The sequence below is a fragment of the Podarcis pityusensis genome (assembly GCF_964106645.2).
Source record: "Podarcis pityusensis genome assembly, chromosome: 8".
Taxonomy (NCBI): Eukaryota; Metazoa; Chordata; class Lepidosauria; order Squamata; family Lacertidae; genus Podarcis; species Podarcis pityusensis.
In genome coordinates this window covers 68063202-68086882 of record NC_138033.1, presented here as the reverse complement: position 1 = coordinate 68086882, position 23681 = coordinate 68063202, and the positions used below count along the sequence as shown (strand labels likewise).

At 46.4% G+C, this 23681-nt stretch overlaps 1 protein-coding gene across 5 annotated transcripts in view; it reads right to left on the bottom strand.

Annotated features, from left to right (window-relative positions):
- Window positions 1-23681, bottom strand: part of MEGF6 (multiple EGF like domains 6) — a 221695-nt gene that overhangs the window by 68287 nt on the left and 129727 nt on the right. For all 5 annotated transcript variants that reach the window (XM_081015974.1, XM_081015973.1, XM_081015976.1 and 2 more), the window contains one exon: window positions 1402-1527. In XM_081015974.1, coding sequence (XP_080872100.1) covers window positions 1402-1527 — 126 coding nt within the window. The remainder of the gene's footprint in view (window positions 1-1401; window positions 1528-23681) is intronic.

Genomic DNA, 23681 nt, shown 5'->3' with positions numbered 1-23681 from the left:
GGCTGGGGGGGAAATAAAAAAAAAATTCTTTATTTCCTCCCCCAAAAAACTAGGTGCGTCCTATGGGGCGGTGCGCCCTATGGGGCAAAAAATATGGTAATAATTATTTCACTATTAATATGCTACTTCTTAATTGTATTTCACTATTAATATAATTCTTCTTAATTGTATTTCACTTCAAGAATTACTTTGATAAAATACATATTTTGTTACATGCAGATGGCTTTAGATACCTATTAGGTCCATAAATTACTATATAGCATATATTCAACACAAAAAACAGCGACAATTTGTTGTTGACAGCTGGACATATAAAGGGCCCCATTACCTTCAGTAGCTTAGGGCCTCATCAAACCTAAATCCGGCCCTGAATCAGGGAACCTCAGTCCAGGCCAGCCTTTCTCAACCTGTGAGTCCCCAGATGTTGTTGAACTACAACTCCCATCACCCCTAGCTAGCAAGGCAAGAGCTCAGGGATGATGGGAGTTGTAGTCCAACAACATCTGGGGACCCACAGGTTGAGAACCACTGGTCCAGGCTATCATAATGAATGAGCAACCATTTCCCGACCAGCTGATCTCACTTGGAACGCCTGTGGAAGCCCAGGGGGTGGCACACCTAACAGCACTCACCACTGTCTCTTGTTTTCATCAGGACGGCCCCAGGGTTTCAGGCAGCCCCTGCCCTACCTGGTGATGCTGGAGCCTGGACCCAGGGCTGGCTGCATGCAAAGCCGATGCTGTATCATGAAGCCACTGAGCCCAACCCTCCCGGGAGATGCTGGGGATTGAACCTGGGACCTTCTGTCTGCAAATCAGAAGCTCTTACCACTGAGCTACTGCCAGGGATGGGTGAATCGGCTGTCAGTTTGGGTTGCTCTCGATTTCTCTTCTCCCCCCACCCCCAGGCTGTAATTGTGTTAAATTAATCACCAAATGTGAAAACGCACACTAACTTAATTCCAAACAATTCATCCGATTTTTAAAAACTGAATTAAAATATAGATACTGGTGACTGCATTTCCACTGTACAAATTTGACCCTGACAATGTCCCCTGCTGGAAACCTTGAACATGCATGCAAGTAGAAACAATGTTGTGCTGGATGGACTAGTGGTCTGATCTGTATAAGGCATGTTCCTTTGTTCTTATTAAACCAGGTCTTCATTTAGAATCACAAGGACTGGGAACTTACTAGGGGAAGGTCCATAGCTCAGTGGCAGAGCAGAAGGTCAAAGGTTCAAACCTTGGCATCTCCTGATAGGGCTGCGAATGTCTCCTGTCCAAAATGCTGTGTGAACAATACGGAACTAGATAGACCAAGGATCCAGGACTCAGTATAAGACAGCACCTGCCACGTTCCTCTGCTTGATCCGAGCCCTCAAACGGCAGGGGAGACTCACCAATGCAATGCTTCCCATCCTCCTTCAGCTGGTAATTTGGCCGGCATTGGCACTGATGCTGTGAGAGGGTGAGCTGCACACAGTCATGTTCACATCCACCATTGTTGATAGCACAGGTGTTTATGGCTGGGAATGAAAGAACAGCGGCATGATTAGGTCAAACTGCAACAGATGAGCGATGGGCCTGACCCAGAAGGCCTTTCTTACATTCTTAATAATGTGATTGCAGTCATGAATCCACTTCACATAGAAATCTTGAACCAATTCCACAGTAAAATGATAATGACCAACAATGCAAAACAAATAAAAACAATTCCACATATACAGAGAATTAAAGACAATTCCATTTTTCAATTTCAATACAGATACCGACTGCTTGTTGAAAAACGGCTTGTTGAAAAAGGAAGGCGTTCAATAGGTGTTGAAAAGACAACAAAAACAGCACCCACCTAATAGCTAATGCCGATTTAAGGACTCCAACCCCCATCAGTCCCAGCCAGCACAGTCAATCATCAGGGAGGATGGGAGTTGTAGTCCATGAACATCTGGAAGGCCAAAGGCTCCTTCCTGGTGCTTCAATGGGAGGGAGTTGCTGACACACTAAAAGCCAATTCTGGAACAAACCTTCTGTTAAGACAGTATTTGCAGGATGCCCTCGTCTGAACAGTTCAGTGATCAATTAAGTATATAATGGGGGGCATGATTTTATTTTAGGCATCCTGGTTCCAAGCATTCTGGGCTTTGAGCACCAGAGGCGACACATTGTTGGTTAATTGGCAGCCAATCAAATTCTTCAGCAGCAGTGCAAAGCTGCTGCATTTTGCACTAGCTACGTGATGTGTGAACAGATGCTTTCTTCAGTCATGTTCTTGTCTACAGCTCGTAGCTAGCGAAGAGGAAGCTTAACCCAGAGCCCTGGTTTCAGTGAGGATACTCCAAGCCAAACTTTGGCTGAACTCAGTGCGGCACTGAAAAAGGACTGGGATGGAGCAAAGCAGTTGCAAGATCCTCTCTGGGAGTCCACACATTCACAAAGTCCCAGGAAGGCAGAGTTGGGGTGGTCCCTTTTCAGACCAAAGGGCCACATTATCTCCTGGGCAGCCTTCTGAGGGCCACATGGCAGTAGTGGGTGGATCCAAAGGCAAAAGTGTGCAGAGCTACACCTTTGTACAGACGATTATTTTCTGAACACAACCCTCTCCATCCAGGCAAGCAAGAAGCATGATCTGCTTTGCAGAACACACTGCAGTCAGGCACAAACATCTGAGGGGCAAAGCAAAGCTGGTGAGGGGAGTGGGCTGGGGAGAAATTAACAGGCCACATAGAATTGCTTGAAGGGCTTTATTTGACCCCTAGTCCTAAAGTTCCCCAGCCGAGGTAAGCCACAGTTTTGGACTTGCCATTTGTGAACCAGACCAGTGTGTCACTGAACAATGAGCAGAACACTCCATGTATGGGACTCGTCTGCAGAAAAATGAACTGATGATATAAAACAGGCCATTATTTTTGGATCTGCTATCTTGTTTCATTTTTAAAAGAATGAAAGGAGGGATGTCCTCCTTGGATCGAAATTTCAGCCACACGGTTTCAGTGACATAATCCAAGGCTGCAAACTGGGGGTGGTTCAAGGGACGGAATCCAATTGACAATTTTGTATGCACGTGGCAAACCCTCTGCCCCACGCTGCCACCTGCCGGGCAGGTGCTGAGGTTGAAGAACAAGTTTTGATGAGGGTTTAAGGAAGGAAACAGCCATCATGGGGTGTTGACGGCAGGAGGGGCGGCTCCAAGTGCCCCCAGCGGTTCAGACTAAGTCAATGGCAATTGAAGCTGCATTCAAATAACTTCCAGCAAGACAAGAAGGATGTGGGAAGCTTTTTTCTGGATGCACGCCATGCAGTAAACAAAGAAAGAAAGAAACATTTTATGCAACCAGTCATGCTTCAAAACACCCCAAAGGTACACGCAAAAATCTGCCTTGCTTTTCTGGGCTTTCAAAGACTTGTTTTACGTATGGAACTTGAGAAGCTACTTTGTACAGAGTTCAGAATTTTAGTCCATTTACCCACGGGGTCAAATGCAGCCCCTTAGGCCTCTCCTTCTGGCCTTAGGCACTCTCCCAAGCCACGCCCCCTACTCAGGCCACACCCCTACCTGACCCTGCTTTGCATCCTCCTTGAATATTCTTGCCAGGCTGGATCATGCCTTTTGCTTCTCTGGGTGGAGGACAGAGAGCGGTGTGTAGAAACTAGCCAACTGTACAATGGTAAAATTTGCATTTGTTGCTCCGCCCACTTTTGCCTCTGGCCCTGCCCATGTCTGGCATATGTTCCCCAGAAAGGACTGTAGCTCCTGGGTTTCCCCCAACTCCAATTTACACTGATTGGAAGTGGGAGGGTCTCCAGGCTGTCTTTCCCAGCTCTTCCTTCCTGGGTGCCAGGGCTGGAATCAGATGCAGGTCAGCATGAAGACGCAGTCAGTTGTCAGTAAAGTTAACTCTTTATTCAAGGAAACAGCATGCAACTCAGCCACACTTCCGAGTAGGTTGATGGATGGCCATCCTGACTCGGCCCCAGACACACTGACCAGATGTTTGGAAGCTGTGGCTGGATGGTTACGTGGGAGCCGGTTGAAGCTAAATCCTTCGAAGACAGAGGTCCTGTGGCTGGGACGGGGCGATATGGGATTGTGGGGGCAACTCCCATCTCTTGCGGGGGCGCAATTAGTGCCAGCACCGTCCGTTAAGAGTTTGGGTGTAATCTTCGACACCTCCCTTTCCATGGAGGCGCAGATTGCAGCTATAACAAAGGCGGCATTTTTCCATCTCCGCCAAGCTAAGCAGTTGGCTCCTTACCTCTCTTGCCCTGACCTAGCCACTGTGATCCATGCGACGGTCACCTCCAGACTGGATTATTGTAACTCGCTCTACGTGGGGCTGCCCTTGAGACTGACCCAGAAACTCCAGCGGGTGCAGAATGCTGCAGCGAGACTCCTTACAAGGTCTTCACTGCGAGATCACATTCACCCGGTGCTATACCAGCTGCACTGGCTCCCGGTGGAGTACAGGATCAGGTTTAAGGTGCTGGTTTTAACCTTTAAAGCCCTATACGGCCTAGGACCCTCGTACCTATGGGACCGCCTCTCCTGGTATGCCTCACAGAGAAACTTACGGTCTTCGAATAAAAACATCTTGAAGGTCCCAGGCCACAGAGAAGTTAGGCTGGCCTCAACTAGAGCCAGGGCTTTTTCGGCTGTGGCTCCGATCTGGTGGAACACTCTGTCACAAGAGACCAGGGCCCTGCGGGACTTGACATCTTTCCGCAGGGCCTGCAAGACAGAGCTGTTCCACCATGCCTTTGGCCAGGGCACAGCCTGACTCCCTCCCTCGGCAATCTTCGCGGAGCTCTGGCCCAATGGTTGCCAGTGGCTTGAATTAATTAATTTTATAATGAATGATTTTAGACTGTTGTTTATGCTGTACTTTTGTACTGTTTTATTGTTGTTAGCGGCCCTGAGCCCGGCTTCGGCTGGGGAGGGCGGGATATAAATAAAATTTATTATTATTATTATTACAGGTCTTGCCCCTGTGGAACTGTCCCTGCCTTCCACCCCTTCTAAGGCTTCTCCTCTCCCAGCTGTTTTTCAAGCAGTCTCAAACTGCATCTGCCTCTGTTCTGCTCTCCTCATTATTCTGTATGTTCTTGCAGACCAGGGTGGAGGGGAGCTTGTTGCAGCAGGAGAGGGAGACTCCCAGAATCCATCAGTAGTATCTTAACTCCCCTCCTCTGCTGCAGCCTTGGAGTCTGAACTGCTCCCTGCCACAGGTTCCTCCTTAAACCCTGTTGTCCCTTCCATATCCACCACCCCTCCTCTTCACCCAGCAGCTTCCACTGCATTAGGTGGGTGCCTCACACGGCCTCCTCAGTGGGTCAGGCCCAGTGGTACAGTCCAGGAAAGGCTTTGCCACTTGACTTTAGTGAATGCGTACATTGGCCTTTAAATTCTCTGGAGACATTCATATTTCATGGCCCACAGCCTGCTTCTTCACGCAAGAGACTGGCTGACAATATTATCTTAGAAAGGAAACTGTTCAGTGGGTTTCCATAAACAACTTCTGGCCAGCGACAATTATTTGGAAGGCAGTTGTCTCGAACCCTCTGGGAGACATCTCCCACCTCCCTCCCCGCAAATAAAAGAGAGGTGCTTTTGGAGAAGGTAACGCCACGTCTCTTGAGTCGGAGGTGGGGAACTTTTAACAACCCAAGGGCCACATTCCCTTCCAGGCAACTTTTCAGGAGCCACATACCAGTAGTGGGCGGGGCCGGAGGCAGAAGTGGGTGGAGCAACAAATGTGGATTTTGCATTTTAACACAGGCTAGTTTTATACAAAGGTCTGTATAGTTAAAGCTATGGTTTTCCAAGTAGTGATGTATGGAAGTGAGAGCTGGGCCATAAAGAAGGCTGATCGCCGAAGAATTGATGCTTTTGAATTATGGTGTTGGAGGAGACTCTTGAGAGTCCCATGGACTGCAAGAAGATCAAACCTCTCCGACATAAGGGAAGGGAATAAGGGCAAAATCCTGCTTTTGCTACGGCATTCCACCATAGTTAATTGGTAGAGCCTCTGCTTTGTGTAGAGAAGGTCCTTGGTTCAACCACTGGCATCTCTGTGAAAGACTGGGAGAGACCCCTGGAGAGCTGCTGCCAGCCAGGGTAGACACCACTAATCCAGATGGAGTCAGTGGTCTGACTTGGTATATACAAGGCAGCTTCCCACGTTCCTGTGTCGTAAGAGCCATACCTCCATGGCAGAACATCTACTTTGCCTGGGGAAGGTCCAGGTTCTCTCCTCAGCATCTCCAGGTAGGGCTACGAGAGCCTCCTGCCTGAAACCCTGGAGAGCTGCTGCCAGTCAGTGTAGGAAGTTCTGGTCCAGATGGGCCTATTGTGTGATTTAGCGAAAAGCAATTAATGTTCCTGTGGGACAGGAGGTTGGGTGATGGCATGATCTCTCCATATGGATACTGTCCTTTCTGTTTGGGGAGGGCTGTGTTGCTTTGAGCTATATGCTCAATGGGCCACCCCATTATCCCAGCATTCCTTTTGAACAAGAAACATCCAGTTTTGTAAGCTTAGCTTTCATATGTGTGCTTGCTTGCTTGTATGTTGGTATAACAGCCTGTTTAATTCTGAAATACAAAAACAAGTCCTCCTTAATAGCAAGAACTGGTTTAAGTTTTATACGGTTTCATACCAGGAGAGATTATTTTAGATTTAAGATGATCGCTTATTAAACCTTTCTAGTCTTGTTTTTCTCCCAGGCGGGCAAAAGTGAAGCCTGCTTTTACCATCATATATGTATTTTTTTAAAAACGAAGGAAAGAGAGAACCTCAACAGCATTCTTTATGAAAGCTTTGAATGTTTTTATTAGCTTTGTTTAAATATATGTGATTTGATTTGATTTTTTTAAATAGCTACCACCAGGCTCTGTAATATCCAGCTCCTCATTGCCTCAGTCCAAGATGACTGTGCATGTGTCTGTTTTTGTTTTTGTTGCAAAAGAACCGTAAACCACTTTTCCAGCTCCTGTTCCAACAGCCCTTATGCATTGCTCAACAAACATTTTGACCCGACTCAGTGGCTTTGGGTCCCCAAATGGGTTGCCTGGTTAATCCGGGGCTTGTGTGTCTATGCCTGAATGCAAAAGACCAATTCAAATTGTTCTCTGTATCAGGAAAGGTCACACATTGCTATTTCAAGCCGTGTTTTGTTTTTTTGCTGGGGGAATCGTTTACAGTAAAATTAGGACATATTTGTGGCTTTTCCCTCTTGCACGCTAAGCCAAGTTTTCTTCTGCAGCTCCTGGAGGCTATTTGGGGATCACAGATGATCCTGGAAGAGCAGCGCACTGGAAAGCAGACACCTTTTGAGATGTTATATTGGGGATGAGGAACCTCAGGCCCTGGCGGGGACGGGAGGTGGGCAAATGCAGCCCTCCACTCCATCAGGCCCTTGGGATGCTCCCTCCCAAGCCCTGATTCTAGCCCTCCTTGGATGTTTTTTTGCCTGTCTGGAATGTATTCTTGAAATGAGAGTACATCCTTTTCTCTAGATGGAGAGACTGCCTAGATGGAGAGTGGTGGTTTCTTTGGGGGGGAGGGTCTGTATAAAACTTGTTTAGTCGTGTCCAACTCTTTGTGACCCCATGGACCAGAGCACGCCAGGCACTCCTGTCTTCCACTGCCTCCCGCAGTTTGGTCAAACTCATGCTGGTAGCTTCGAGAACACTGTCCAACCATCTCGTCCTCTGTTGTCCCCTTCTCCTTATGCCCTCCATCTTTCCCAACATCAGGGTCTTTTCCAGAGAGTCTTGTCTTCTCATGAGGTGGGCAAAGTACTGGAGTCTCAGCTTCAGGATCTGTCCTTCCAGTGAGCACTCAGGGCTGATTTCCTTAAGAATGGATACGTTTGATCTTCTTGCAGTCCATGGGACCCTCAGGAGTCTCCTCCAACACCATAATTCAAAAGCATCAATTCTTCGGTGATCAGCCTTCTTTATGGTCCAGCTCTCACTTCCATACATCACTACTGGGAGAACCATAGCTTTAACTATATGGACCTTTGTTGGCAAGGTTCTATCTATCTATCCAGCAGCTAATAGTCCAGTTTGGTCAACCAAGGAGCAACTTGTGAATGGTTTGATGCCACTACACTCTCCTCCTCCTCCTCATTCACATTTCAGGCTCCACTCTGCTCAACCCAGAAGGAACACTTACAGATTCGATGTTGGTAGACGGAGAGCTCACAGGCTCAGAAGAGCTGAAGCGGAGGGGGAACACAGCCATTGTGCTTAGTAACCAGTGTCAGAAACTCTATCTATAAGCTAGGCACCAAATGGCTCCTTAAACCAGTTGCCATTTGGGGGCTAGACGGTCCTATTTTTTCCAGCATGACTTTTTGGTTCCTGAAATTCGTTCTGACTGCACAGTGAAAACATAATAATGAGAATTGGACAGGATGTGTTGATAGGGTGCGAAAGCAGCCAAGATCCAAAGACCCCCAGGCATGCACCTCCAGATGGTGGAGATCTCAGGTGCCATCCTGGCACCCAGGTGTCTTCACTTGGTTGCACGTGGCTGAAAGCCAGGTGCAAAATCTGCCTGGCGAATTTCGAATGCTGTTAGTAACCACCAGAAACCTTCTCCTCCATGAATTGGCCTTTTAAAGCCATCCATCCAAGGAGGGTATCATGAATAAGAACATTAAAAGAGCCAGGCTGCTGGATCATGGCAAAGGCTATCTAGTCCAGAATCCTGTTCTCACAGTGGTCAAGCAGATGCCTATCAGGTTTAAGGTGCTGGTTTTAACCTTTAAAGCCCTATACAGCCTAGGACCCTCATACCTACAGGACCGCCTCTCTTGGTATGTCCCACGAAGGACCTTACCGTCTTCAAACAAAAACATCTTGGAGATCCCGGGCCACAGGGAGGTTAGGCTGGCCTCAACCAGATCCAGGACTTTTTCGGCTGTGGCCCCGATCTGGTGGAACGCTCTGTCACAAGAGACTAGGGCCCTGCGGAACCTGACATCTTTCCACTGGGCCTGCAAGACGGAGCTGTTCCACCAGGCCTTTGGCCAAGGCACAACCTGACCCCCTCCTTTAGTAATCCTCACAGAACTCTAGCCCAATGGTTGCCATTAATTTGATTTTGAACTGATTTTAAAATGAATTGATTTTAGAATGTTGTGTTACTTTTATTGTTGTTAGCTGCTCTGAGCCCGGCTTCGGCTGGGGAGGGTGGGATATAAATAAAAATTATTTATTATTATTATTATTATTATTATTATTAACCTGCAAGCAGGATCCGAGCACAAGAGCATTCTCCTCTCCTGTGGTTTCCAGCAACTGGTACCCGGAGGCATACTGCCTCTGACAGTGGAGAGAGAAGACAGCCATCACTGGCAGCCTCACCTCCGTGAATTTGTCCAGCCTTCTAAAGCTCTCCAGGCTGGTTGCCTTCATGGCATCTTGTGGGAGTGAGTTCCACAGTTTAACTAGGCCCTGCATGAAGAAGTACATCCTTTTGCCTGTCTCCTATCTCCCAACAATCAGATTTGTTGGATTTCCACAAGTTCAATATTATGATAGAAGAAGGAAAAAACATCTCCCTATCAGCTTCCATACCCAACATGTATAGTTGTATACAGCTTTATAATGCTCCTTCATAAATTATAGCAAGGCCAACTTCTCTGTATGTAAACAGGATCTGTCATAGCTCATTTGGGTCAAGGGGATTTCCTGTTCCCTCTACATCATTTTTGTCCTGAAGGGCTCCTACAGTTCCCAGTAATCTTGAAAAGCACTCTTTGGAAAATCGGGGCAGAGCTACAATTGCCTGGGCTTTGGGCAAACAAGACCACCTTCTTCAGCTAAAAGGGCATTCTGTGTCTCTGCAGAATTTCATTTTAAATCCTAAGTCGGAGAAGGACTTCTCTAGGGTACAGTGCCCAGTTCTCAATACCTCAGAGCATTACAACCTGAGCATATCCATATTTTGACCAAAAAAATTATTCATTTTGGCAACATTGCTAAATTATATTCTACCCCACTCAGGAAACTGGTTGAGGGTTTTATAGAACTGTTTCCAGTAGCGCTCTGCCAAAAATTACCTTCGCATATTTTCCCCCTGACGCGTTTTCCATCAGTTAATGAGAAAAGAAATTACATTCAAAAAAATATCAAGGGAGGAGGAAATTTCAGTGAGATTTTCATGTATGGGATGTGGTTTTTTTGTTTTGCTTACTTACTTACAAGGTGGTCAGGGGGAGGGGGAATCTTGAATGTCCCTTCATTCTACAAAAATCATTTTCTCTGGCATTCTGCAGGCTTGCACATTAATCCCACTTCCCGAAATCCACATGAGGTGGGCTACCCTTTAAGTGGGGGGAGGTGGAGAGGGAAGTGGAGAGGCTGCCTACTTTGTGCCTGGTAGTTGCTCCCCCCCCCCTTTTATTAATGCAGAGCATTGAATGCCAAAAGGGAAGGGAAAGCAAAAAAGCAAAAGTAAACAAACTGATCTCAGGAACTTTGCATCCAGGCTTCCCAGATTCCCCTAAGAACATAAGAAGACCAGTCCAATGGCCCATCTAGCATACCCTCCAACATTTCTCTGATGAAAATAGAGACATCCTCTCCAACATTTCTCCAATGAAAATAGGGAGAAAAGTGGGACATTCTGGGGTCGAAACCAAAACCAGGACAGCTTCTGTAAATGCGGGGCTGTTCCCGGAAAATAGGGACACTTGGAGGATGTGATCTACTCCAGCATAAAGCACTCAGCAGAAGGACCTGATCCAGCAGCCCTCTCCCTGAACTGTGACAAATAAACACCCTCCCTGCCTCTGCCCCAGTCTGCCATCTCACTATGGTAAGGTAAGCTCAACCCCACACTAGCGAAAACCGAAAAGAAATGTTAAAGCACTCTGTGAAAGCAGGAGTGATTTGCAGGGGGAGGCATTTATATATAGTGACGAATGGGTTTTGCGTGGACAGGTGGAGACCCCCCAACCTTGGCCGACATCCGGGTGGAATAATGACTCAAGACAACGTGTTGTGGGATTAAAATTTTGGCCACATAATTTAAACTTCAGGTGTAGGGAGACCTTGGCTTAGGCGTTGGGCGTTTATCCCTCCCAGTCCCCGGCCAGGGATCTGGGAGACTTCAGGGTTATCCAGAATGTGTGGGGATTGGGCTGGCTCTAGAGAACATCTGTTCAAGCAGAGAGCCTGCCCCCCATTTCGCCGCCGTCACAGGGGAGAGCAATAACAACCAATTGGCATATGGCCAATGCCTCCCCTCAAAACAACCCCTTTAACAGAGAACCCTGAGATCATTGCCGTAGGGGGGACATGGGTCACCGCTACACACACACACACACACACACACACACACACACACACACACACACCCATTTAGGGAAGATAGACTAAAGGATTCCGCCCAAGGCCTGAAACCGCCAAAGTTGTGACGTTTTGCTATGGGGAAGGCAAAAACTGCCAGTGCAGGAAAATTCCTTTCCGGCCCTTCAACAGCGACCATAACGTAGCAGTGCCCATGTACCTGTGAAGAAGAGGTTAACTTGCGAAAGAAGGCTTAACTGAGGGAGGGCAGGGTGGGAGAAGCTCTGAAGCTGACTGAGAACTCCCAGGTAAGTTCCGCCCACTATTGTGTGGGCAGGTCGATCCCTCCCCTTACCTGGCCAACTCTGTCCTGGCAACACCTCCCCAGCTGGGATTGGGTAACTGGCAGAGGTAGGCGGCCACCTCCAGGTGTCCAGCCTGGGGGGGGGGCAGGCGCAAATCAAGGCTGTACTGCCGAAAGCCACATGGGATTGTGGGGGCTGCACGTGACCACACAAAAGGCGCTCCCCATATGATGTGGGGAGCGGTCATTAACACAGCACTTGTTCTAAATGCTAGAGAGAGCAGCATTTGGCCACCATGCCCCTTACTTACAATGAGTAGGCCTAATGTTGAGTACAACACACTGCTTAGGTCAGGCATGGGGAACTTAGAGTCATAGAATTGTAGGGTCAAAAGGCACCCGAGAATCACCTAGTCCTGCAATGTAGGAATAGACAGCTGTCCCACAGGGGGATCGAACCTGCGACCTTGGGCTTATCAGCACTATGCTCTAGCCAACTGAGCTATCCAGTTGTGGCTCTTCTCTTCTTGTTTCATTTAATATATTTCTACGCCGCTTTTCCCTCACACAAATCGGCACACAAACAATAAACAATGGTAACATAATAAAACCTCAAGATTTCAACATAAATCACGAAGAACAATTAACAAATAATCAGCAAAACAAATCACCAGTAAAACAACCACCTTCTATAAAACGCTAAACAGCGCAACCACAACAAAAAGTCATATTCTAAGACTCACAAAGCGTGTTCTCCTTCATGGAGAGCACGTGTTGCGGTGGGGTCTGCTGAGCCACCCCTCTGTTACCAGGCAGGGTCTCTAAAGATGGCCTGGGACAATGATTGGTTCACTGGGTTGCTGGGGTAAAAGTTATGTTGCAATTTTGGTGGGAGGGGTAAAATGTTTAAATACTCTGCACGCAGCCTGGAGCTTTCTCTTTGCTGCGTGCAACGGATCACCCGCCCACCAGCCCTTGAGTAAGGGGTTGTTGCATTGACCTTGCTATGCCTGTCATGGGGTCGTCTGCCATTGGGGCAGGGGCCTGGTAGGAATTTTGTCCATCTGGCTGATTGGCTGGGCCATTTGGTTTTTGCCTACTGCGTAGCAAATCGTCACAACTTGTAAGGTTGTGGTTAGGCATTGGTTATAAATTGGTGGAGGAGGGGTTAGGATAGGCTGGGCCTGCCCCTCCATGGTTGCTGCGGAAAGGGAATTCCGTTAAAGGAATCCTGGGGCTTGCCATCTTTTCGTCCAATCCCTGGAATGGGACTAGGGCCGGCAAGCCTTCAGGGAGCATGCAGATGAGAATTGAGGGTCTGTGACTCAGCTCCATTTCTCCCCGACTTGTTTTCCCGCACTGTCTTTCGGTGGTGCCCGGAAGTCAGTTCTGTCCCCAGGCGGGGGGACAGATAGTCTTAACCAATGCCTAAACAACCACTCACGGTTTTGTATTTAAATAAAATTGTGGCCAAAATTATGCCAAAAACCTTAAACAAAAATTAAGTGTGCGTTGTGAGTTATTTGGGGGGTGGCTTGGGGACCTCGACACGCAAAACACTACAGCATTCGTAATCCACAAAAGAATATTAACAGCATTAGCAAACTAACAACCAAAAACAATAAGCAACTATTTTACTTTTAAAAGGCAACTGAAAAGGGCCCTGTTTAGGGAAGTTTTTAAAGTTTGATGCTGTATTGTTTTTAATATTTGGTTGGAAGCAAGCCAGGGGGGCTGGGGAAACCCAGCCAGATGGGTGGGGTATAAATAATAAATTGTATTATTATTATTATTATTATTATTATTATTATCATTAACTAAGCACTGCTGAATGCACACACACTCTCTTCCAACCCCCATGACTCATAATCTTCCACTCAACTCATCCGAAGACACATACACATAATGCCCATGAAAGCAACTCCATTCTGAAGGCTTCAGAAACTTCTATGGCTGGAGGTTGGGGCAAGGCAGGTGGGGAAAAAACTCATTGCCTCATGGTCAGCACAAAGTCCCATTCCCCTCTGCAGTTGTTATTGTTGTTACTCCAGCTTCCATCATCCCTCCTGACCATGATGGCTGGGACTGATGGGACTTGGAGTCAGCAACATCTGGAGAGTCTCTGGCTCCCACCTCTGGGTTTAGGGTCATGCACACTCAGCTACAGAGTACGATGTTAGTTGTACTCAGAGCAGACCCATCAAAATGAAGGACCATGGCTAGCATAGGCCCATTCCCAACCACCAATAACTCTCTCTCCACACACAAACCCTGTACCCAATTCAAAACCCTGCACCACCAAAATGTGACTGCTGGACTTTGAGGAATGTGTGCAAATTAATTACCCATGTGCTGGGCTTGCTTTCCCTCCCCTCCCCTAAATAATTTTGCTTTCAGCTCCCACCATTCAATCCATCAAATACATTGGAATATATATAATGCAGCAGCAACGGAGGCGAATGCAATTCTAGACTGTATCAAGAGAAGTATAGAATTAATGTCATAGGCAATTGTCAGTTACATTGAACTACCCTGGGGTTCCGTTTCACTCAAAGTAGACTTGTTTAAATTAATGGCCCCGAGCTAGTCATATCCATTAATTTCAATGATCTGAGTAGGACTAACATTGAGTGCAAACTTTGTAAAAAATAATTTATTAAAATGAAAGAAATACAAGTATAACTGACAATCAAAATGATTAAAAAGGTAAGCTGGATAAAAGTATATATATAAAACTGGCAGGAAGTTGTTCTCCGCACTCATGAGGAAAAGAAGCTTGTAAAATGATGTTAAATTCTTCACTGCATACATGCCTTGTGTTTTGCTTTTTAATCAGCCTGAGGACAATGGGAGTGTTAGGGTAAAGGTAAAGGTAAAGGGACCCCTGAACATTAGGTCCAGTCGTGGCCGACTCTGAGGTTGCAGCGCTCATCTCACTTTATTGGTCGAGGGAGCCGGCATACAGCTTCCGGGTCATGTGGCCAGCATGACTAAGCCGCTTCTGGCGAACCAGAGCAGCGCACGGAAACGCCGTTTACCTTCCCGCCAGAGTGGTACCTATTTATCTACTTACACTTCATGCTTTTGAACTGCTAGGTTGGCAGGAGCAGGGACCGAGCAACGGGAGCTCACCCCTTCGCAGGGATTCAAACCGCCAGCCTTCTGATCGGCAAGTCCTAGGCTCTGTGGTGTAACCCACAGCGCCACCCGTGTCCCTGTTAGGGTATGTTTTCCCAACTAACTCGTCCACTCAATTCTCTTTGACCGTCCCAAAATACAGGTTGCATGTAAGAAGAAGAATACCCTTCCCTGCCCCCCACAAGCTAATAACCCCGTTTGAACCTTATAGCTTTTCCAACTGTACATGTCGACTGCAAAGCGCTCTGTTTGCATTTGCCATACGGTGTACATTCCAGCTCGGGACAAGTAATAAGAAGCAGAAGTCATTCTCTGGCAAGGCACGCAGGCCATATGCACATGTGAAACAAGACGGGGGGTTGGCAGCCCCGTTGATACAGGATGGGGAATTATACATGGCACATGTCAAGGAGGAAGAATCAAACCAAAAACACAGAATTGCATTTTAATACATACCACCCACCCCAGTTGCTAGAAGCCAGGGCTAAAGTTACACTGATGGGGGGGGGGAGAGGTGCGGGGAGGAAGACCGGGAGCCCCAGCTTGATTTCATTGTGGCACCAACTTAGTCAAGAAACAGCTTCTGTCTGACTACGCAAGTCTCTTTTTCAAGGTGGACCTTGTCAGCACACAAAAAAGCTCACCGCCCCCATCCCCGCCTATCAAACATAAAATAAAGGCAAAAGAATTGATTCCAGTCCTGCTAAGTTCCCTCTAGAGACAAATGCACAGAATGTTTGTGAGTCCAGGCACTCTTTCAAAGCAGCAACTTGGATTGTAAAAAAATAAATAAACCCAGAGCTGTGAACCACACAGATTCCAAAAAAACCAAACTATGGGTCCCATCCAAACGAGCTTCTCTTCAGAGCAGACCCACTGAAATTAACGGAACTAAGTCAGACTGCATTTAAAGGCAGTTTGTTCTGTTTTCATGACTTTCCCCTCACTGTCGAGTTCCACGTTATATCCGAGTCTTCAGACAACGTTAAAAGGCACTCCTGTAACTATAGTGGAAAATGATGGAAGTTCAGCACTCAGTTTTGTGTTACTTGAATCCAGAAATAATCTGTTTGCAAATAATATGGGAATGAGTGCTAAGCTTTTTATTTTATTCCATTAAAAAATCATATACCGCTTGATTGTATTTAAAAAAAACAACCCTCACAGTGGTTTACAGAAGGAATCAAACAATAACATTTTGGGGAGAAACAATGAAAACAAGTGTTTGAAACATTACAAAGCAAAAACAAAAAGCCAGCAATAAGCCAAAAAGCCACACCAGCATTCTAGGTATCTGGGAAGGTTTATCTAAACATAAATGTTTGGGGGAGGTACCAAAAAGAGTACAGTGGTATCTCGGGTTACATACGCTTCAGGTTACAGACTCCACTAACCCAGAAATAGTACCTTGGGTTAAGAACTTTGCTTCAGGATAAGAACAGAAATTGTGCTCCGGCGGCACGGCAGCAGGAGGAGGCCCCATTAGCTAAAGTGGTGCTTCAGGTTAAGAACAGTTTCAGATTAAGAAAGGACCTCTGGAACAAATTAAGTACTTAACCTGAGGTACTACTGTACAGTGAAGCGCCTGCCTGGTAGCAATAGGTAGGGAGTACCAAAGTTTAGGTGCTGCTATACTAACAGATCAATTTATTGCAAATGAAGAATAGGCATTACTTGTCACCTGTAACGGTGCCAGTTCTGCAGATTTAAGCAGTCATATGGTCAAACATGGGCAAAGCACCGTATGCCCCTGAGCCACGAAGGCTGGTGTGGTTGGGGAGGAGCATAATACTCAGGCCTCTGTCGGGAACCCAGTGGCAAAGAGGCTTTGGATTGGGGAGATACAAATCTGCCTCTGCCCCTACTGAAACTCTGCTGGTGGTCGGCTGATGCCGATGGAGGTTTCCACGGCTGTAACTGTAGCCTCCGATCCTGCCAGCAAGAGCTCCTCTCTAATGGTGGAAAAATGTCTCCACCCAGCCCTAAAACCCCTGCAGCCAGCAGATCTGGGGGTTAGGATTTAGCTGGATGTCTGTTGTGTACAAGGCCTGAAATCAGAAAGACAAAACCTCTCTGTCCCTTTCTCCTCCTCCAATTACACACTGGTTTTGTTCGGTTTCCTCCAGTGAAGTGTTGTCAGGATTTTATTTTATTTTCTCTGTGGAGTTAATTACGTGGCTTTGCTAAGAGGATGAGCCCAAGATGACCTCCGGGTTCTTTTGTGTACCCATCAGCAGCCAGGAACACTCGCCCCTTCAGAATAAACGCACAGTGACCGTGCAGATTCTGGGTGGGTGGGTGGAAAATCTAACCAGCTTCTATCGAGTTCTGTGGTCATGCCTTTGTGCCCATTGGGACAACAGCAAACCTCAATTCCTAAAGCACAATTCTGGAGACACTGTGCTTTAGTCAGCTTTTGCTGATGAGCCTGAAAGCTTTTGTGGTTTTTTTTTTATGGCAGCCCAGACACATTTGGATTGGTGGCTCATTGCCAACTTTAAACTGGAATCTTTTGTACAGTCTTTTTTCTATTATTAAGAATAAAACAAAAGCACCCCCCTTTCTCTCAAAAATATTCCTGGCACTGCATTTGTTTACTTATTTTGCTCATTAGTTCTGCCAACTGCTTCCTAAAAATGAATTTGCACAACTGACGGTGTCTCAGGACTGATGGGGAAACTGATGTGTACCCAACCTAGGAACTCTAAATTTTCCACTTCCAAAGAATGGGTGGCCTGGGAAATGGGAGGGTGGGAGAAAATAAGAACCCTGTACCTTTGAGTTGTGATCATCACACTGAATTGGAAATACTTCTGAATCAATGATGGCCAATTGATCGAGCAACTAATAGTGACTTCTGGTAACTGAGATCCGTAAGGGGTGGAATCCCAGGCTGCATCTTCCAACAGCAACAACAACGACTGCATCACAACACACTTTGGGCTCCAATCATTGCATTGGACTGGAAGTACAAATGACACCCCACTTATGTGGGGTTTATGTTCCGGGCCCCCAGACACCTAAATGAAATAGCATTAAGTGGGAAGTACCCTTTAAACACCTTCTAAATGCCCTCTCTGCTGCCTTCTCTTCAATCCATACCAAAAAATACTGTACCCAAAAATACCCACAACCAGAATTGAAGCCCTGGGGCCATATTTGTGTGTATTTCCCTCAATATACTCATTTTTGCAAGCTAATACAATGTATATTGGTAGGTCACTTACACATCTGTAGGAACACTTTCCTCTAATACATGCATTATTTTGGTACGTGTTGCTTGATTGAAGAACCACATTGCAAAATTCGAACATGTGCAAAATTTCAAAAGAGAGTCTTCCTTTGGTTCACATATTGGTTCGAAGAGGGCGAATAAGGTATTTCCATGTTAATAATGTGAACCCGAGTGGTTGTTTCTCCCCCATCCTTTCCCACTGCTGCCCTCCCTCTAGGCAAGCTCCAGACTCAGAAGACCTGTCAAGAATGTTGCTTTTTTAAAAAAATAATAATAATTAAAGCCACGTGATTTCAAAGATCAAGTCAGAGCAAATTCACCGTTTCCCTCAGAGTAAATATTTACACAGGCAGAGAGCTGGCTGAATGAGCCCCTTTCATGCCTGTGCAGAAGCACAAGAGAAAGCAGGCAGAGGTTCCTAGGCCCTGGGCGATTTGTATGGCGAGCCCTCCCTTCCCCAAAATCGAGCATTGCTGCTCCGATTAAGTCAAAGCTCCTAGCTTCTAGAGCTCAGTGACAGAGCATCTCCCTTGCATGCAGAAGGTCACAGATTCAATCCTGGGCAACTCCAGTTAGAGCTGGAAGAACTTCCTGCCTGAAACTCTGGAAAAGCTTTTGCCATTCGGTGTAGACAAGATTTGGCGAGATGGGACCGACTCAGTTTAAGGCAGCACTCTTGTGTCCCTATTTAAGCAGCTCTCAACTCTGAACCATGAGGACTGAAATCTTACTTTAAGGGAAGATTCTGCAAATCCGGGACTGACCCTGGAAAACAGGCACACTTGAAGACTCTGATCTAGTCCAACCCCCTGCAATGCAGGAATCTCAAGCCCATCATACAGGACAGATGGCCATCCAACCTCTGCTTCAAAACCTCCAAAGGATGGAGAGTCCACCACCGCTCGCTGGAGTCCATTCCACTGCCAAACAGGCCACTGAGAGAAACATGAAGGTGGACTATATGGGCCCCTTGGTTCGATCCAACAGGACTCCTGTTGCCTTTTAGCTGTCTCGGGGGGCGTATATGTGTACACACATGTGCCAGAAGTAGGTTTCAATGTGGCCTAAGGGACTGCTAATACTTTGGAAAAATATGAAAGCTAGCCACAGTGTCTTTGGATCAGAGAGAGCAAGCTCTTTCCCCATCTGAACTTAATTCATCTCCTCTTAAAATGCGTCTGCTTCAAGCGGGTGTATAATGTCCCCATAGAACTACAGTGCACACATTGCATCTGGCCCTGCCCCTAAAAGGTGTGAATGGACACAAGTCACTTTCCAGACACGGAAAAGTTACAGAAACATATTTTTGGTTTACTGCCAAGTTGCTACAAGGTTTAGAAGCCCCTCTGCTCTCTATTTTTCTAGAAACCCCACACTGCACATACCGGCTCGCCACAATGTTTTCATTCGAATGGGACGCTGTGGGGTTTTGCACCGTTCGGTCCGTCTCAAAGAGAGAAGGCAAGCATAATCCCAGAGGAAGGAACTGGCACAGCTGGAACTATCGCAGGCTCCACTAGAGCAAAGACCCTCATGTCTAGTGGCAGGGAGAGAGGGGAGGACAACAGCATCCTCTGGGATGGGAAGGCCAGCCCAAGACATTTTGCTGACCAAATGAAGAAATCCAAAGATGGTACCCACCTCCATGTGTTCACGATCCACTGAGAATTTCTCCCTCACAGAGGTCCTTGCAATGACTCAACAGAGCAGGAAGATCCTGCAATCTTTGTAAACTGGGAGTCTTTGGATTTGTTTGAGGCTTCCTCCAGTATGACTATGAACACTGGTGCTGAGAATCATGGGCAGAGAGAGTCCTCTTGTGCTCTGGTCCTGCCTGTGTGCTTCCTACAGACATTTGGTTGGCTACTGTGAGAACAGGATGCTGGACTAGATGGGCCATTGGCCTGATCCAGGAAGGATCTACTTATGTTCTTATATATGGTGAACCACAGAACAGCAGGCTGATGGGTTTTTTTTATCTAGACCAAGAAACTTTTCTGCTACAAAAGCTACATTTTCTATCCCATGTCACTGGTACCATCCAAATTAGGACTCATCCACTTTCCCCTTGCCAGTGAATGGTATGAGATCACATCATACATTTAAAGCACTATAACTGCACTTTAAGCAGTCATGCCTCCCGTCGCCAAGGATTCTGGGAGCTGCAGTTTTTGTTAAGGGTGCCAAGAGTTGTTAACAAAGCTCTAGTCCCCTCTCAGAGCTACAGTTCTCTGAGTGGCTTAACAGCCAGCCCCTTTTCCCAAGGAATTCAGGGAACTCTGGGCCTAATGTGCATATTTGAAAACCGAAGAAACTGTTGTAGGCACCACAGAGACCACAACCTCTTCCATTGCTCACAACAGAATGCATCAAAACATAATTTCAGCAGAAATTTCATTGGTGACCTGTGCTTTAACTGATAAGTGTCCCTCAGCCATTTCCTGGCTACCCTCTGCTCCACAAATATCTTCAAAACCTGGAGAATTGAATGGCCTTTGTAGTAAAAGGAATCTCTTGGAATCGGAAACGAAAGCAGAGTACAGCTCATCGCTGTGGCTTGAAAACGTCTCACCGGGGCGGAAAGCACCGCTCCATTTGCTTCAAAACAAACCATTAAGAACAAAGTGAGGGTGCAGTGAAATGAATCATCCCAGAGGGGATCACTATGTCTGAAAAAGCCTCGAGATTCCCCGTGCTTTGCCGGCCTCCCACGCGAAGTGAGCTCAAGCTGAGCCCTCGGACCACGGCTTTCCTTTCTCAAATTTCAGAGGGATGAAAGCTGATCTTGGTCAGGAGGAACCAGCCCAAAGCCAGGTGCTTGGACAAAGTCAGGGTCAACTGGGACATCCCAATACATCGCACTTGCACGTTACAACCATGGAGAAGAAAAAGCAGTGTAGCTTCTTGTTTTTACAAATCCATTGCTGCTTCCCTCCTCTGTCTAGTGGTGAGGTAAGGAAACAGGGAGAGGTTTTCCTGTCAAGAAGATAGACACCCCTGTGGACACCATGCACGGGTGTGAAAACTCTGTGGTAAATTTACAGCTCCAGGTGTTTTGTGTGTTTGTTTTTGTGTTTGTGTGTTTGTGGAGTCTCCTTCCTTGGAGGCTTCTAAGCAGAGGTTAGATGACCCTCAAGGTCCCTTCCAACTCTACAGTTCTATAATTCTATTATTCTCTCTCTCTCTCTCTCTCTCTCTCTCACACACACACACACACACACGGGGGAGGGCGAGGGGGGAGATTGAATAGACTGTTTCAGAGCTTTTCTATTCCAAAGGTCTGATAAGCTGATTGGTACCGCTTGACAGAGACTTTTAGTTCCAGAACTATGCAGTTTTCTCATGCAAAGCACCACTCACTGCCCTCTAATAGCAAACCCAAGTGATTAGTGCCAATGATACTTAACCCAAACAGGGCCACCAAAAAACTGGGGGGGAGGAGGTGGTCAGCATGTGTGGCAGCAAGCCAAGATTTGCAGAACTATAAAATGCATATACAGTGGAACCTCTGGTTACGAACTTAATTCGTTCCGGAGGTCCGTTCTTAACCTGAAACTCTTCTTAACCTGAGGTACCATTTTAGCTAATGGGGCCTCCCACCGCTCCCGTGCCACCGCCGCGCAATTTCTGTTCTCATCCTGAGGTAAAGTTCTTAACCCGAGGTACTACTTCCGGGTTAGTGGAGTCTGTAACCCGAGGTGTTTGTAACCCAAGGTACCACTGTATATTGTTTCAAAACCGAAGGGAGCCACCATGCAACACTCAAATAATAATAATCCAATTAGCTGCTGGACACCCCACCTGATTGACATGTGGAGGAAAACGTTTTGGTAGTTGGACTAGTTTGTAACACAGAGGAATTATTACCTGCCCACATGAGGGGAACATGGTCAATTATGTGTTGTTTATGGACTAAAAACAACAATAATGAATACCAGTCCATATTCCAGTCATGGGATAAATCAGCAAATATTGGCAATTTCTGCTCCCGTTTCTGTCAGAAATAATGAGCATCACTTCTAGCCACAAAAAAAGCCTGAGGTTTCACCCTCTCTCCATCCCAGAAAGGGAGAGGCAATATCACAGTTCAATGAAACATAGGCAGAAGCACTTGTGAAAGTTGCAGAGTGGGGCTGCTAAGGGCCATGGCCTGAGGGACAGTCCTGGGGGCCAGACAGAGAAGCCTTGAGGGCCACATTTGGCTTGTGGTCCAGAGATCAGTTAAAAAAAGGTAAAGGACCCCTGGATGGTGAAGTCCAGTTAAAGGTGACTGTGGGGTTGCCGTATGGGACTATGGGGTTGTTCTGTTGAAAGCTGCCCAGAGCAGCTGGGGAAACCCAGCCAGATGGGTGGGGCAGAAATTATTTATTTATTTATTTATATTATTATTATTATTATTATTATTATTATTATTATTATATCTTGTTTTCAGGCCAAGGGAGCCGGCGTTTGTCCATAGACAGCTTTCTGGGTCATGTGGCCAGCATGACTAAACAGCTTCTGGTGCAAGTGAACACCATGAGAGAAACCAGAGTGCACGGAAATGCCATTTAACTTCCCACCACAGCGGTACCTCTTTTTCTACTTGCACTGGTATGCTTTCGAACCGCTAGGTTGGCAGGAGCTGGGACAGAGTAACGGGAGCTCACCCCGTCACGGGGATTCGAACCGCTGACCTTCTAATCGGCAAGCCCAAGAGGCTCAGTGGTTTAGGCCACAGCAGACACACACCCCACTGTGCCCCACTGTCGTATTCAAAGCAAAACTTTACAGTCTTCAACAACAACAGAGCAAGAAATGATCATTTGGAGACTTCCTTGAAGTTTTTCCCTTGGCACACCTCGCAGACTTTCCATCCAAGAATATGTTTCTCTCCACAAGACCTCTAACTGGTGTTTACTTAAGAGAAGCAGGCCAAGACATGGAGCAATCAGACACACCTATTTCCCCACTAATTCTTAATTTGATGTAAGCAGGAGAGAAAATAATTAAATCACCGACTCTAAACCATGGTTTGCCTCGGTGTTCATCTCTTTGCTGTTAATTTCAATTAATTTCAATTTATTTTTATGGATATTGTGAATATTTTTTCTTGTGAACTGCTAAGAGGCTTTGCTACAATCAAATGATATATAACTTTTGTTTAAAAAAAGGAAGAAGGAAACACTATTTGGATTCTAAGCTATGGTTAGCACAAACCATGTTGTCTCCTTCTTATTGGCAGTCCTTGGTCCTAGTGCAAGCCAAATCTATACCCATAAGCAGAATACTTGCTCTGCCTCTAACAAATGCCTATCATATCTATATTTTCTAACAATAGCCTGCAAAGAATAAGGATCTCAATGGCTATATTCTCCCTCCACTGTCAGAGGCAGCGTACTTCTGAATACCAGTTTCTGTGGAGAGAGGGACTTCTCAGGTTAGAGAAAAGGCAAGAGATGATATGAAGGTGAGAGATGACCGGTAGAAATTTATAGAATTATGCATGGCATGGAGGAAGTGGTTAGATGTAAGCTTTTCTCCCACTCATGGAAATCCGATGAAGTTCCAGAACGGATAACCGTACATAATTAAAGTAAAAAAGGTAAAAGGAAAAGGACCCCTGGACGCTTAAGTCCAGTCAAAGGAGACTGTGGGGTATGGCGCTCATCTTGCTTTCAGGCCGAGGGAGTCGAAGTTTGTCCATAGACAGATTTCCAGAC